At 57.2% G+C, this 14305-nt stretch overlaps 5 protein-coding genes across 5 annotated transcripts; 1 reads left to right on the forward strand and 4 right to left on the reverse strand.

Moving 5' to 3' along the window:
- Positions 1–592: 592 nt before the first annotated feature.
- KRP23_9595 (Calcineurin subunit B) lies at positions 593–1921 on the reverse strand (the record flags this gene model as incomplete). The annotated part of the gene is made up of 5 exons (XM_067895169.1): positions 593–1284; positions 1342–1431; positions 1498–1586; positions 1737–1758; positions 1849–1921. 5 exons carry the CDS (start codon positions 1919–1921, stop codon positions 593–595), a joined length of 966 nt encoding a protein of 321 aa, XP_067742780.1.
- A 176-nt stretch (positions 1922–2097) lies between these two features.
- KRP23_9596 (Sphingosine kinase 1) lies at positions 2098–3088 on the reverse strand (the record flags this gene model as incomplete). Its single annotated transcript, XM_067895170.1, has 2 exons — positions 2098–3012; positions 3083–3088. The coding sequence occupies 2 exons, from the start codon at positions 3086–3088 to the stop codon at positions 2098–2100; spliced, it is 921 nt and encodes a 306-aa protein (XP_067742781.1).
- A 35-nt stretch (positions 3089–3123) lies between these two features.
- On the reverse strand, positions 3124–3834 carry KRP23_9597 (Ceramide kinase; the record flags this gene model as incomplete). The annotated part of the gene is made up of 2 exons (XM_067895171.1): positions 3124–3257; positions 3318–3834. 2 exons carry the CDS (start codon positions 3832–3834, stop codon positions 3124–3126), a joined length of 651 nt encoding a protein of 216 aa, XP_067742782.1.
- Positions 3835–5398: 1564 nt separating this feature from the next.
- On the forward strand, positions 5399–7243 carry KRP23_9598 (Crinkler effector protein 5; the record flags this gene model as incomplete). The annotated part of the gene is made up of 2 exons (XM_067895172.1): positions 5399–5814; positions 6253–7243. 2 exons carry the CDS (start codon positions 5399–5401, stop codon positions 7241–7243), a joined length of 1407 nt encoding a protein of 468 aa, XP_067742783.1.
- A 342-nt stretch (positions 7244–7585) lies between these two features.
- On the reverse strand, positions 7586–9939 carry KRP23_9599 (Creatine kinase, flagellar; the record flags this gene model as incomplete). Its single annotated transcript, XM_067895173.1, has 3 exons — positions 7586–8574; positions 8657–8813; positions 8905–9939. The coding sequence occupies 3 exons, from the start codon at positions 9937–9939 to the stop codon at positions 7586–7588; spliced, it is 2181 nt and encodes a 726-aa protein (XP_067742784.1).
- Between the last annotated feature and the right edge of the window lie 4366 nt (positions 9940–14305).

Here is a 14305-nt window from a genome sequence, read left to right on the forward strand (position 1 = left end):
GACATACGCCTCGGCACCACCAAGTCTCCCTTGTCAGGCGATACAAAGCAGACGACACATGCACGCGGCCATCACTATTAATAGCTCACATGGCATGTATTAATAGTCGAGGCCATGCTTGGAATCTGGTGGCGATGTCGACTGATGGGGGTGGATCCCCGACGTCTTTGCTGCCAAATGAGGAAGATGGACGCTTGAAATGCCCGCCAGACGTCCATCTCCGAGGGTTGCTGCCAGCATACGGTGTTTCCTCTGACTCTCTACTGCCTTGGCCGTGCAAACCTCCTGGCGAAGAGCTCTCTATATGCGAGGGTGTCACGGTCTCTTTTGCGTCATGAGGGTTAATCGCAGATTAATGCAAAGCGTGCACGATAAGACGTGCATGCTGTCAAGGGTTGGTCCTCGGCGACGACAAAGCTGTCGAGTCAATTGGTCTGCTTCCGATGGCAACGTCAGCGGCACCGGATGAACGCCAGCGGCATTTACGTCGAGCAATCCAACTCGTGGCGCTGCGACAGCGAGCTCATTTCTGAATTCCCAGGCGACGGATGAGGCGCGCGTGGCTGGAGACTGGCGATGTCGGGAGATCCGCTCAGTCCTTGCGTGTGGGGCGGTCCTGCATATCCCGGAGTCTCCGCTTCCGCGCGCGCTCAAGCCGCTCCTCTTGGCTGAGAGGCTTCCGAGGCCCGACAGGCACGATGTTCTTCTTCTTGCCATCCTTTTTGCGCTTGGTGGGCGCGGCCTTCTTCTTTCGCCGTGCTCGTTCCTCGTCCGAGTCGCTATCGCTGTCGCTGGGCTGCTCGTCGTCGACGATGTACAGCTTCCGTCGACACGGGCAGCACGTGTAGTACATGCACCCCATTCGGATGCGAATCGCCTGGTCCTGCCGCTTCAACTTCGCAACGCGGTCGATCTCGGCCCTCTTCGCGGCTAAAGCTTCGTCGCTCATGTCCTCGACGTTGCCAGCTGCCACGTGGTTCGCGATCTTCTCTTGATGCTCAGTGACCAGCTCCTCGATCTTGCGCTCCCACCACTTCTCGCCCAGCGTGAAGATTTTCATGTTCTGCTGGATACGGAAGGCGGGGTACAGCAGGCTCGGGAACTGCGAGTTGAGCTGCTTGAACTCGGCGAAGTCGATCTTGCCGTCGCCGTTGAAGTCGAAGCTCTTGAGCGCCTGCTTCATGTTGCTGGTCTGGTCGTCTTCGTGCAGGATTTCCACCAAGTGGGTCAGCTCCTCGCCCTCGATCGTGCCGTTCTTGTCGTCGTCGAAGACGTTGAAGCAGACTGCACAGGACGAAGGGTGAGCGTTGCGCACTTGGTTCGGGCTCCATGGGAACGTACATTTGAGCATGTCTTCCTTGTTCAGGAGGCAGAACTTCCCCAGGGCTTCGACGTATTCACTAAAGTCCAAGACGCCGCTGCTGTCTTCGTCTGTTGCAAGAGCATGAAGCGTGAGCAGAAGCTCTGTAGGCGCAATGGAGGAGGGTGGAAGCGTACCGATGAGAGCGAAGATCGCATCGCCAAACTCTGAGTGTTTCTCGTCGATGGACGAGTAAAACTCGCCACGATCGATCGTGCCGCTCTTGCTGCATTATCGCATCACACACGAGCGCTGTCAGCTCTGCACAAGCTATTCACACAGGCTTTCATTCAGTGTTGCTACTGTGTGGTGGGCAAGCACTCACGGTCAGTACCGCGCAGTAAGACAGCGCATTCCAAGCGAAAGCCATGCTCACCTCTTTATCATATCGCGAGAATCTGCCGTAGAGCACGCTGAGGTCCTTGGAAGTCACTGCAGCAGTGAGTAAGTCTCTGCTTGACGCAGGAGCAAGTGTCGTCGCCACTTACGCTTAAGTTTAGTGATCATGTGCCGCATACGCTCATCCGCCACGGGCACCTGGTTGCTGAGCATTCCACCCATGACTTTTGCGGCAGTTCACAGTATTGGGGCCGAGTTGTGAAGGTTAAAATGGCTAGCAAATTGGAGCCGTTACAATTGTTTTCAAGGGGCCTAGCTGCTGGAAAACGCACCACAAGACGGGACCAGTCCACCGAATCCATCGCAGCTTGTCGACCTACTCAATCGTGTAGCAGCTATCAGTTGTCGTCCTTGCTCTGCCAGCGAGGAACGGCCATGATGCGAGCCAGGCCACGGTGGACCTGTGCCTCCAGGTAGGGGCCGTCCACCACCTCGCCATCCACGCACATGAGGTCTGTAGACCGCTCCGGCACCAGCTTGAACGCTCGTGTACGCACCTGCTGCACACCCTTCTTGTCCATGTGATCGCCCGTCTCGATGGCCAGCATCATCGCGAGCAGGTCCTTGCGCGAGTGCGCGCCGTCCATGAACGTGATGTAGTTGAATCCGTCATCGAACTCGGCGCCAGGAGCAATGTGAGCGTCAGAAGCCGCGTGGGAAACGTTCATCACCCAAACGATGCGGAAATGACCGCCCAGCTCCTTCCATTTGCCGCCCTTTGTCACTGCCTTCTCAGTCTTCTCTGGGTCATCTGCAGTCTCCTTTGATTCTTCAGGATCGGTAGCGCTAGGAGGGCCTTGGCCTTCACCGTCGAACAGGTCCATCGTCGGGCGATCCGTCGACTTCGGGTCGTGTGTCTCGAAGTAGTGTGCGGGCTCTTCACTTTCGCCCTCCTCCAGATACCAAATCTTCCCCGGGTATTCCGGTCTCTGAAAGACGAGCTGGTTGACAAATGCAACCGTGAAACGAAGTCCTCCCAGCATCCGCAGCTTCTCGGAACCAATATCCACATCAGCGATAGAGGCCCACTCAAGGGACAGGAACGAGTACGTCGTCTCCTTCCCGTTGCGAACCGACGTGATGTCAAGGTCGTGCGGCATGCCCTTGGCCAGGATATACGCAGCGTTCACCGGCTTGCCTTTCTCGTCGCTCTGGTGTGCAATCGAGTGGGCCAGACCATTGCCCGACCCACCAGGAATGATACCGATCGGCTGTCGGATCGCCTCGTTCCAGTCTGACCGCTTCATCAACCCCTGCACGACTGCAAGCATCCAAAATCTACCATCAGCCTCACAAACCCAACCTGTAGCTGTCCTAACGTACTCTCATAAAGGCTGCCGTCTCCACCCACAGCAACGACGCAGTCACACGCCCAGAGGCATTTCCATGACCACCTCCATGGCATGGTTGGCATGTTCCATGACCTTGAGCTCCGCGTCCACATTGGCAAACTTGAATACGGGCGCCACCTTGTTCTCGTAAATCTGTAGTGCTCGACCTGCAAGAATCAATAATTCAACACTCCACCCGACACTCTTTTCCAACCTGTACCCCCTACCTGCTCCACTAACTGGGTTCAGCAGCACTAGGAACTTGCGTGGACTTGTCTCCTGCACCTGCAACGTCTCGAGACTCTCTGCACTCTGCACGACCTGCTGGTTCCTAGGGTCCGCCACAAAGTTGAGGAGTTTCTGTAGCTGCAGCACGTGCTGCATGTGTTTCCCGCTGAAGCGGAAGAAGAACTCGCTGAGTCTTCTCTTCTTCAACGTCTTGGGCTTGTGGCTCTTGCACACGCAGGCGAAGATCCCCAAGAGGAACTGGTCCTCGTCTTTGACAGCATTAACTTCCAGATGTGCCTGCACATGTTCCCCGTCGGCTGTGAGCACGTGAGCGCCCAATACGTCGCCCCACGGCAACTTCAGCGGCTGCAGCTTCGAGTCCACGACACAATGCGACGGCGAGAGGCGCAGGTGCACAGCTTCGTGGCTGCTTCCGCGCCACATGGACTTGTGCACTTGCTCGAGCTGGAGCTCGGCCAGTAGCGAGGAGAGCGGCCTGGGGCTGGAGAGCGACATGGACGCCTTGAGGTCTTGGAGCAACTTGCAAAGTGACGAGCGATTAAGTCGGCGGATAATTTGACTTGCCGTTTGTATGTGATTACGTGCTGAGAAAGACGGACGGGACCAATCGCACGGCGAAGCTTTGAGAACACATACCCTGAAGTAATGCATGATGACTGAACAACATGAATCACGCTTATAGCACTGTGAGATGTGATATCCGTTGAGAAACGATTATCGACGCGAGGAAAAAAAACCTGCGGGCTTTGGCTCGACAATAGCGGAAGAAGCTGCTGCGCCGACGAACTGCGGCATGTTGTCTTGAGGGCTGCCTGCGTGAACTGTGCGTTGGGGTTGCCGCTCTCCAAGATACCGATCCGCCAGGATCAAGTGGCGGTGGACCTGCCGCCATCGTCATCCCGCTTTACGCTGTCGCCAAAGTAATCGCGTCGAAGTCGCTGCTGTATTGTCGGAGAGCTTAACGCTGCAGTCTCGCGGTGCTGTCCTTCGATCGTCTGCCAGATTGTAGAAGTACGCAAGCTGTCCTTGCCTGTTTGACGAACGTGGGGGTATCCTACCCCATGTCCATTTGTATTTGTCCACTGATCTGAGAACGCGAGGAACGTGGCTCTGTGTTGTGCTGTTCGTCCTGCTCTCTCTTGCTGCGCGTGGCGGAACTTTCGGAAATGGCAGGAGCACTCGCGTTGTTGGCGAGTACAGCACTATGACGGGACGCTTGCGAAGTTGAGATGCCATCGACATCGAGCTGGCAAGGCAACGGTTGTTAGCATGCCTCGAGGATTTGGCGGAGCCCTTTCACCTCTGCGACGAAAGATCAAAAATTGGTCCAAAACTTGCCAAGGAACGCGCGTTGAAGGCACCTGCCCACCTTCTCGAAGATCATCAAGACTGAGGCAAGGCGTGCGTGGAGAAGAGTCTTCGCAGAGAGCTGCAGGCCCAGGAATGTGGGCGAGTAGAAATCGAGCTGGGCAGGTGAGCCTCAGGCCGGAGCGTGAGCTGATTTCTATTTCGACCCGCTAGCATAGCGCGCTGATCTCGCAATGCCACGACGCAACATGTGCAATGTACTGCGTTGGGGCAATGGCATCACTCAACCCGAGCCAACATTCGCTGCGAATGCATGCCGTCTGGTCCATTTACGTCCTCGAAAAAAGCAGCGTAAACTGACGGTTTTCGTCGGCGCCCCAGCTCAAGCTGCTTTGCCGTGATCGGCTCCAAGCTGCCCATGCTTACCAACACTACATAATAGCGATCCCGTCGAAAACAACAGAATATCTGTTTGTTGTCCTGGCGCTGCGGTATCGCTCGACCACAATCGTCATCAAGCTATCGAGTTCGCCCCAATGCACTTAAACCGACTATACCCGACCCCAAGTCTCAAAACTTACCATCATTCCTGCTTTTCGCACAAAGAACGCGAGTGACCAATAAGCCCATTCGCCTTCCTTCCTCGCACTGCACAGCGCTGGACCTCCAGAAGAGCGACGCATCCCTCCATTCGGCATTGCGTCCCAAACAGCACAGACCCGAACCAGACCCGACCCGACATTCACAGACCATGCCCACACCCGCCCCCGACTCCCCATCAGACTCGCTCTGCGACCGCCTCCAGCAGCTCCGCCAGCGTCTGCGCAGCCGAGCAGACGACGCTGTGGGCCTCCCGTGCCTGCTGCAGTCGTGGAAGAAGCGCATCGAGGCCATGGACGACGACAGAGACCGACACAGAGGCGCCCACCGCCGCAGATGCTGCCACACGACGTCCAGCTGCTCGTCCATGTCGTCCATGTCGTCCAGCGACGAGTCGCCGGCTTCTCCGCCTCCGTGCAGCGGCTTCCCGTTGCGTGGGCCTCGCTCGCACCCGAGACTGGAGCGGCAGCAGGCCGTGTGCGCGCTGTCGGCCATCTGGAGCGGCTTCTCGTCGTCTCCGCCGCCGTCGCCCGAGATTTACGCCAAGCCGAGATGTCGCCGGCACCCGTACGCCAGGTGGCACGCAGAGCAGTCGACAGACGACCATGGGAAGTCGCCGTCGTGAAGGACGTTTTAGAGGCTTTTGGCAAAATAAATACGACAGATATTTATGCTGACTTGTTGAGATCTCGTCTTCGCTGCCGTAATCAGGCGACTCGAGGCTGGGTGCTTCCTCGCGGAAGCTTGATGGTGAAACGAGTTTGAGGCACCGAGAAACTCCGGGTTCTAGATCTTAGCTTTCAATGGCTGAGCTAACCGAGTCGTACATTTAGCCGCCATGGCAGTTGAGCAAAAATTTGTGATGGTGGGCAGATTCTGTGGGTTGGTAATTGGAGACTACAAAGAACAGTGTCAGAAACCATCTTGCCTGCAACGTCTTCTCATTTGCTGCTTTTGTTTGCTGCCGCTAGAATGAAGTCGTTAGTTGTGTCTGGCCGTTGGAAGCGGGAAAATCGTCACCTCGAGGATTGAGAGTTTTCTGAAAGTCGGAGATCTCATCAACCTGCTCAAGGAGAAGCATCCGTCCATTATCCCGTGCGAAGTTGCAGACGTGACGCTCTGGGTCGCTAAGAAGAAGGACGGCAGCGGATGGCTCAAGTCGAACGACGCGAACAAGTTGGTGCAAGGAGACGATATCATGAAGATCCATCAGAATAAAATGCACGTAGCCTATCGTCTCAGCAACGCTGCGTTCGGCTTCCCAGAAGAAGACGACGCGGACGCTGAAGATGGCGCAATTCACGTGCTCGTGGCTGTTCCAGGCCTGGAAAGTCGGGAGCCTGCAAAAGAACCGCATCCGGCTCGGAAAAGAAGATGGGACGTGCTGAACGATCTTCTTGAGAGCAACAAGAGAGCTAAGAGCGATCCTGCTGAGGCCTCAACGGATTTTCCTTACGATGAAGTCAACAACATCGTACAAGTGGGATCTTATGAACAACCGTGGAAGCCCATTCCGGATGAAAACCTCGAGGTGGTGCAGGAATACCTAGCGATGTTGACCGAAGCGTTGGGATCCAGCTTGTGTGCCAACGAACGAAAGCACTACATTCTCCCAGTGCTCACCTGTGTGTGTACTCTTTTCGATGGAGACGCTCGGATCTGGGATCAGGTGACCATTTCCGGGAATCGCGTTCACGGACAGGTGACTTTCGATTTTGTCATTGAACGCGGCAGTAAGCGCGTGTGTGTTGTCGAGGCGAAGCGAGATCATTTCCGGCAGGGTCAGGCTCGAGCCTACGTCGGAGGTGAAGCACTCATGGACGTCGAAGGGTTGACGGAAGTGTACTGCGTCGTCACGAATTTCGTGGAATGGCGTTTTTCGAGAAGTGTGGATGGGAAACTGGAAAGAGATGCGGTGATGATGTCGTCGGGCAATCCTGGGGCTTTGAAAGTCGTTGCGGGGAAGATTTACGCCATGCTGTCGGAAGATGAATAGCTCTTGGTTTCTGTAGCTGCTGTGATCTTGGTAGCGAGTGCGTGACTTCCTTTGAGCATCAGTTTGACTTTGAATGCGTGTGTTTACCATCGTGTTGTAAGGAAACGTTCATTCCACCACTAGCTTTACTGAAGTAGCAGTTCAGGCACGGGCAAGAGCGGAGGTGGATATATTGAACGTGGAAATATAAAGATAAAGGCGAACTTTCGCGCGGCGTACAATGCTCCCGAGCTCTGGTCGCTGGCTGTTCAATAGATTCCCACAACGCCTGGCAGTTGCCGCGAGCAACTCGCAAGGAGCTTCGCGATCAGCCCCACTTGGCTCGAGCGGCTACAGACGACTTCAATGTGCGTGAGGCGTGACGCCCACTGATGCCAGCACGTCCTCATAGGACTTGCCGCCCTCCAGCTCCTTCTCCAGCTCGATGAGCTTCCCGACGCCGTCGATCATCGTCTGGACGAGTTCCACCTCCGACTTGCCGATTCGCGCCTTGTTGGAGATATCCCACATGCCGCCCACGGCAGCCGAGTGTTCACCTGCCGAGCCCCGAGGCTGCAGACCGAATGGGGCACAAATGGCCTCGAGTGCGTGTGGGTCGGCGCCCAGCTTCTCCAGCTTGACGAACATACTCGCTCGAAGCCCCGTGCCCAGATTGGACGGACACGTGCCGATAAACCCGTGGTGCTCGTTGTGCATGAAGCCGTAGCCGTTGGCCTTGATACTCTCCTCCACGGCCGTCACCGCCTTGACCCACCTGGCAAACACCTCGACGATGTTCCCGTCGCTCTGCATGGAGATCACTCGCATGTGGTCCTCTTCGTTGCACCACACCAAGAAGCTCTTCTGGTCATTGTGGAAGATGCCACGACCGCTAGGCCAGTCGCGGGCAGCACCGGCGCCAGTCAGAAGCGTCCCGCCTCCGGGCTTCTGGAAGAGGAAGTGGTCCTGCTGGAGCTGGTCTTCCTCCTCCTTCGTCATGCTGCTCAGCGGGAAGTACTTGCCCTTGAGCTCGTCGCCCAGCGCTGAGAGCGCCGTCGCCACAAGGTTCTCAACCTCCAGCCGCTCGGCACGCGTCGTTCCGGGCGGTAAGCTCAGTCCACGGATGTTACGTCCGGCGCGCACACGTGTCGACTGCACGTAGGCGTTGTCGATCTTGTCGGCGTTCGCGAGCTTGGACACGTCCATGTCCGTGTGGTGCTTGTCCTCGGGCTTGAACCCGTGCCAGCCCTCGATAACCGGGTCGTACAGCTCCTTGAACACTTCGTAGCATTCCTCGTCGCCGGCGACGACACCACCCCCAAGTGGGCGTTGTCGATGCCTGTCTGGATGGCCTGGTCCAGCGTGTACCCCTTGCTGGAGTGTTTGTCCTTCAACTTGTCATACAGTTCCTTGCTCAATGTTTAGCCATGAGACTGCGGTGCTTGGGCGTAAACACGGGGTAGTTGTCCTCGTGCGACGGCAGCACGGCGATACTCGTCTGAGACGCCACCAGCGGCGGCCCGGCGTCAATCACCACGGGGGTCGCCGCTTCCGTCGGGATCAGAGCGTCAATGGCCTCTCCAGCCACGAGCTTTTGCTCCATGGCGATCAACAAGGCGATGCCGTTTCATGGTCTGGACCAGCTCCGCCTCCGAGTGGCCAATCCGTTGCTTGTTGCTCACGTCATAGACCCCTCCGACGGACGCCGAGTGCTCCCCGGCTGTGCCTCTGGGCTGCAAGTGCAAGAGCGCGCAAATCTTCTCGAATCGAGCCACGTCTTCCGTCAATTTGGGCAGCTTGACCATGACGCTGGCGCGCAGCCCCGTGCCCAAATTGGACGGACAGGTGCCGATGAAGCCCAAATGCTCGTTGTACATGAACTCTTTCCCCTGGGCCTTGATGCTCTCCTCGACGCTCTTGATGGCGCGGCAGAAGCGCTCGAAGACGGCCCCCACGTCTCCGCCGTCCTGCATGCTGATGACGCGCATGTGGTCCTCCTCGTTGCACCACACGAGGAACGTCTTGTCGTTGTTGTGGAAGATTCCGCGAGCCGACGGCCAGTCGCGCGCGGCGCCCGCGGCTTCCAACAGCGTGCCGCCGCCGGGCTTCTGGAAGAGAAAATGGTCCACAATCAGCTGCTGCTCGTCCTCGGGGGACATCTCGGACAGCTTGTAGAACTTGCCGGACAGGTCGTCGCTCATGGCGCCCAGCGCCGACTGTAGCAGGTTCATGACGTCCTTGCGGTGCGCGCGAGACGTGGCGGGCGGCAGCGGCAGCCCGCGGATGTTGCGGCCCGCGCGGATCCGCGTGGAGATGACGAACTCGTCCGGCAACTTGCCGTTCGTCACGTGGGTTGGGTCCATGTCGCACTTGTGGTGGTCCTCAGGCTTGTAGCCATGCCAGCCCTCGATCACGGGGTCGAACAGCGGCTTGAAGAGCTCATAGCACTCTTCGTCGCCGGCGGTGACGCCCACGCCGAGGTGCGGGTTGTCCACGCCCGTCTGGATTGCGCGCTCCAAGGTGTAGCCCGTGGACGTGTGCACCTCCTTGAGCTGCGAGTAGACCTCGCGCGTCAGGTGCTTGGCCATGAGCGAGCGGTGCGCCGGCGTGAACTGCGGGAAGCCCGTGATCTTGGCGTCCGTGAGCTGCGCCGACGAGAGCTTCTGCGCCAGCTTGTTGGGCGACGCGGCGGGTGTGGTGGCGGCGTCTTCGGCCATGGTGGAGACTTTGGGTGCTGAGACTTGTGCGGCTTGGAGCTCCGACTGCAGAATGGCGTGGACGGCCAGCGGGGGTTTCTGATTTTGCGGCCAGGAAGATCGCAACGCGAGCCGACGCGGCGGCGATTCGGGGGTGGCGGTTCAGATGGCTACATTCAGTTGCCTTTTTGTATGCTTTCTAAAGCTGGCGACTTCCGAGTTTACCACCATGTGTGCTGGCGTCAGAGCTACCGGCTGCGCTTGCTGGCTGCGTCAATTCTGGTCGCCGGCGATGCAATTGCCACACAGCTGCAGGTGGCGGTTGCTGCTGGAGAATGGCGTCTTACCGTTCAATTGCTCGTCGTTTCACAGAACCTTGTCCGTTTTGAACGTCAAAGTTACTCAATCGAATAAAAGAAAGTGTTGTTTGGACAAGTAAAAACTGCCTATATATGGCTTGCTATTTTAAGTGAACGTCCTGGAGGCTTGTGTTGACGACCTTACACTGTCTCGAGCTCCGAAGTCTGCCAGGACAAACCCATGCATCAAAGCTTTTCATTTACGCAAACTTGCAGCAATACGAATCCTAGCCCATGGCCAGGTACATTTAGAACTCCAACACCAGAAGCCAGTCGTCGTCCACGCTGCCACCCGACGGAGGCGTGAAGTCCACGCGAGTCACGTTGGCAGGGACCTCCACTGTTGCTGACGAGTAGTACTCACCGTCACGAGGAGAGAACCAGCGAGCAGTTCCCGATCGCTCCGACCCGTTGCCGACGTTGAGGCTGAACGAGTCGCCGTGGCCCGTGTACACGTAGAAGCGATTGCGGTTCTCCGATGCCAGCACAGAGATGAACCTCGTGCTTTCAAACGCGTTGACAGCAATGTCGGTGTATCCGCTGGGACTCGAGAGCAGGTGGCGGGCGGGTTCTAGCTGTTCGAGTTCGTCGATCGTGAGGTTTTGCAGCGGTTTGGTAACGTACTGGATCTGCGTCGCTCCTTTGAAGAAATGTCAATACGCCAAGATCCTGAGGCGTTTTCGTTCACCGAAGGGGAGTAGTAGTCGCTATCGCGGAGCAGATCGGAGCGGGGCTCGTACATTTGCCACACGCTGTTGGCACCGTAGGTAAACCCTGCAGCTCCACTGTACACGCCATTGTAGAGACCTGTTCTCACTTCCGAAGCGTTCCAGATCGGATACTCTGGGTCGAAGTTGTAGTGAGCACCCTCGTAGTGGTTTTCCAGATCGAGGAGGGCCAGTGAATCCATCGCGCATCGCTGCGATGAGCTCGTAGTTCTTGGTCGAGTCTCGTGCTTCAAATGGAGTGAATGGCCCGAGTGATTCAGGCGTAGCGTGACCTGACTGTACCGCATCGATTGACACGCGGTCTTCCTCGTTGGGGAGCATGAGGTGGCCGTACGCCATCGGAGTGCTCGCGGGTCTTGCAATCCTACCAGCGGTAGGGTGGAAGAGGATCACTGGCTCGTATCCCTGAGCCTTTTCGCCATGCTTCACACCAGAGCGCATGCTCACCCACAGGTGGGTCGTGTCTTCGATGGTCCCCACAAGTGTAGCAGGGTCCACGTCCGGGTTACCCGAATACGAAATGCTCGCAGCCATGAGGTTACGCGCCCACAAGCAATTGGTATCACCTCCAAGAATCTTCGGTAGACCAGGGTAGCGTTCACCGACGTATTTGCCCCATTCGTAGGCAGTCGACTCATTGAAGAGGGACTCCTCGGTTCCGTGCCAACCACCACTGATCCAGTTGCCCCAAGCAGGGACAAGAACCATCAAAATGCCGTAGCTCGCGGCGCGCTCCACCGTCCAGTCGACCAGTTGGAAGTACGCGTCATTCGGCTGCGTCGTGTCCGAGTTGGCAAACGGCAGGTCACCGTAGAAGTTAGCACGCGTCGTCCCATTATTCTCCGAGATGACGACGGTCTGCACCGCGTTGTAGCCTTGTTCAGCGCGAGTGCGCAGGTAGAAGTCGATGGAGGTCTTGTTCAGCTTGTGCACGAGTTCCCAAGCTGTGTCGGCCTGCCAGAAGAAAGGCCTCGGAAGCGGTGCGATAAAGGTAGCGGCCATACTGCGGCGCGGTGATAGCAAGATCATGCCACGAAGGGGTGGCCACCGCAGTGCTGGTGCTGGTCAGCCCAATTAAGGACACTATATCATGCCGGCCTTCATTGGGCGAACTTGAAGGCGAATTGAAGAATGAGGTTGCCCATTGAATTCGCTTTCACTGCTCACTTGGAGGATATTGAAGCGCAAAAGGCGATGCCCAAACATTCTTACGCCCAAGCTACAAAGTTTGTCAAAAGCAGTGGAACGGTTGAAGCTATCTCATTCACTGCTCACTCTGCGTGTTGCTGTACGGTTGATGCATGTACTCGTCCAAAGGAAACTGCTCCAGCGGCAAGGATCAACCGGTACCAATCCTCCGGCACGTGACCCCACGAGCGAAGGCCTTCAACCACGACAGCAATCAGCATGGATCGGGTGCAACTAGAGAGATACTTTTCTGCCCCGAGTCACCACAAATTGCGTTATCCATTCTCTCAGGAAGCGCGTGCTTCCAAGCCGGAGGATGCTGCAGGAATACGAAGCAAGTCTACCTGCCTGCTTGCACAGCACCTCTCTTTAATGGGCGCTTCAATTACGAAGTATATCGATGCCATGGCCCATATCGGTCGCTGGTGCTGTCACTTGGTGTCGGGCGTATGAACGGAAGATGGAAATAAAGACATAGTTGCCTTTTTCCCACTTCAACTCGAGTGCGAATCTTAGCGTCGTGGATGAAGTTGAGCGCGCGTTCTCACCTTGTTAAAGTGCTTTACCCGACCCATTCTTCGACTTGCTTCGAGCACCAATTGTCTCGCACCACTCATGAAGATCCAAGCCGCACTTACCAGTCTGGTTTCGCTCGCAGGTCTGGCCAGCACGTCGTTGGCCGACCCGTCCTGGCACGACCTCGCCATCACCGCCCGCAGTACGGCCGCTATCTGTATCGCACGACCTCCGAGGAACCCTTCTTCTGGAAGGCCGACACGGCTTGGGAGCTCACGCACCGACTGAACAAGACGTCGATCGACTATTATCTGCGTACCCGCGCTGAGCAGGGCTACAACGTGGTGCTGACTGTCGTGGTCTCCGCGTACAATGGCACCACGCACCCCAACTTCTACGGAGACTTGCCATTCAACAACTCCGACACGACGCAACCGAATGAAGCCTACTTCGAGCTGATCGACTGGACTGCCGACTTGGCCGCAAGCTACGGTATCCTCCTCGCTCTTGTGCCTGCCTGGGGGAATTGGATCAGCGGGGCGTGGCATGGTACGAAGGAGTCGCTCTTTAACGAGTCGACTGCCTACGAATGGGGCAAATATGTCGGTGAGCGCTACCCGGGACTACCGAAGATCCTCGGCGGCGACACCAATTGCTTCTGGGTGCGCAACACGACTGCTGCGATGATTTCGTACGCTGCCAACCCGGACGTGGACCCGGCCACGCTCCTGGGTCCTATCGAGGACACGACTCACCTTTGGGTGAGCATGCGCTCCGGTGTGAAGGACGCCGAGACTGGGAAAGGCTACGAGCCGATCATTATCTTCCACCCCACCGCTGGTAGGATCGCGCGTCCTGTGAGCACGCCCATGGCCTACGGACACCTCATGTTCCCAAAGGAGGAGGATCGTGTGTCGATTGATGGAGTGCAGTCGGGTCATGCTACGCCCGACGCGCTTGGGGGCTTCACCCCGTACGAGACGTGGGACTCGACCAAGAACTACGAGCTCATTGCCGCCATGCGCGACGGCTTTACGGGCCCTGTACTTGACCTTGAAAACCACTACGAAGGTGCGCACGACAACCTAGACGCCGACCAGCCTATGGTTTGGAACGCATCACAGGTGCGAACCGGGCTGTACAGCGGCGTCTACGGAGGTGCCGCTGGCTATACCTACGGTGCCAACAGCGTCTGGCAAATGTACGAGCCCAAGACAGACCTGCTTCGTGAGAGCGACTACTACTCCCCTTCGTCGGGTGAAAACTCGACGAGTTCGTGGCGCAGGGATCTCTTCTTTGAGGCGGGGCAACAGGCTCAGTACACCACCAAACCGCTGCAAAACCTCACGATCAACGAACTCGAACAGCTAGAACCCGCCCGCCACCTCCTCTCGAGTCCCAGCGGATACACCGACATTGCTGTCAACGCGTTTGAAAGCACGAGGTTCATCTCTGTGCTGGCATCGGAGACCCGCAACCGCTTCTACGTGTACACGGGCCACGGCGACTCGTTCGGCCTCAAAGTCGGCAACGGGTCGGAGCGATCGGGAACTGCTCGCTGGTTCTCTCCTCGTGACGGTGAGTACTACTCGACGT

This window comes from Phytophthora ramorum, assembly GCF_020800215.1.
Source record: "Phytophthora ramorum isolate Pr-102 chromosome Unknown Phyram_PR-102_s0008, whole genome shotgun sequence".
In the NCBI taxonomy this organism is placed as follows: Eukaryota; Oomycota; class Peronosporomycetes; order Peronosporales; family Peronosporaceae; genus Phytophthora; species Phytophthora ramorum.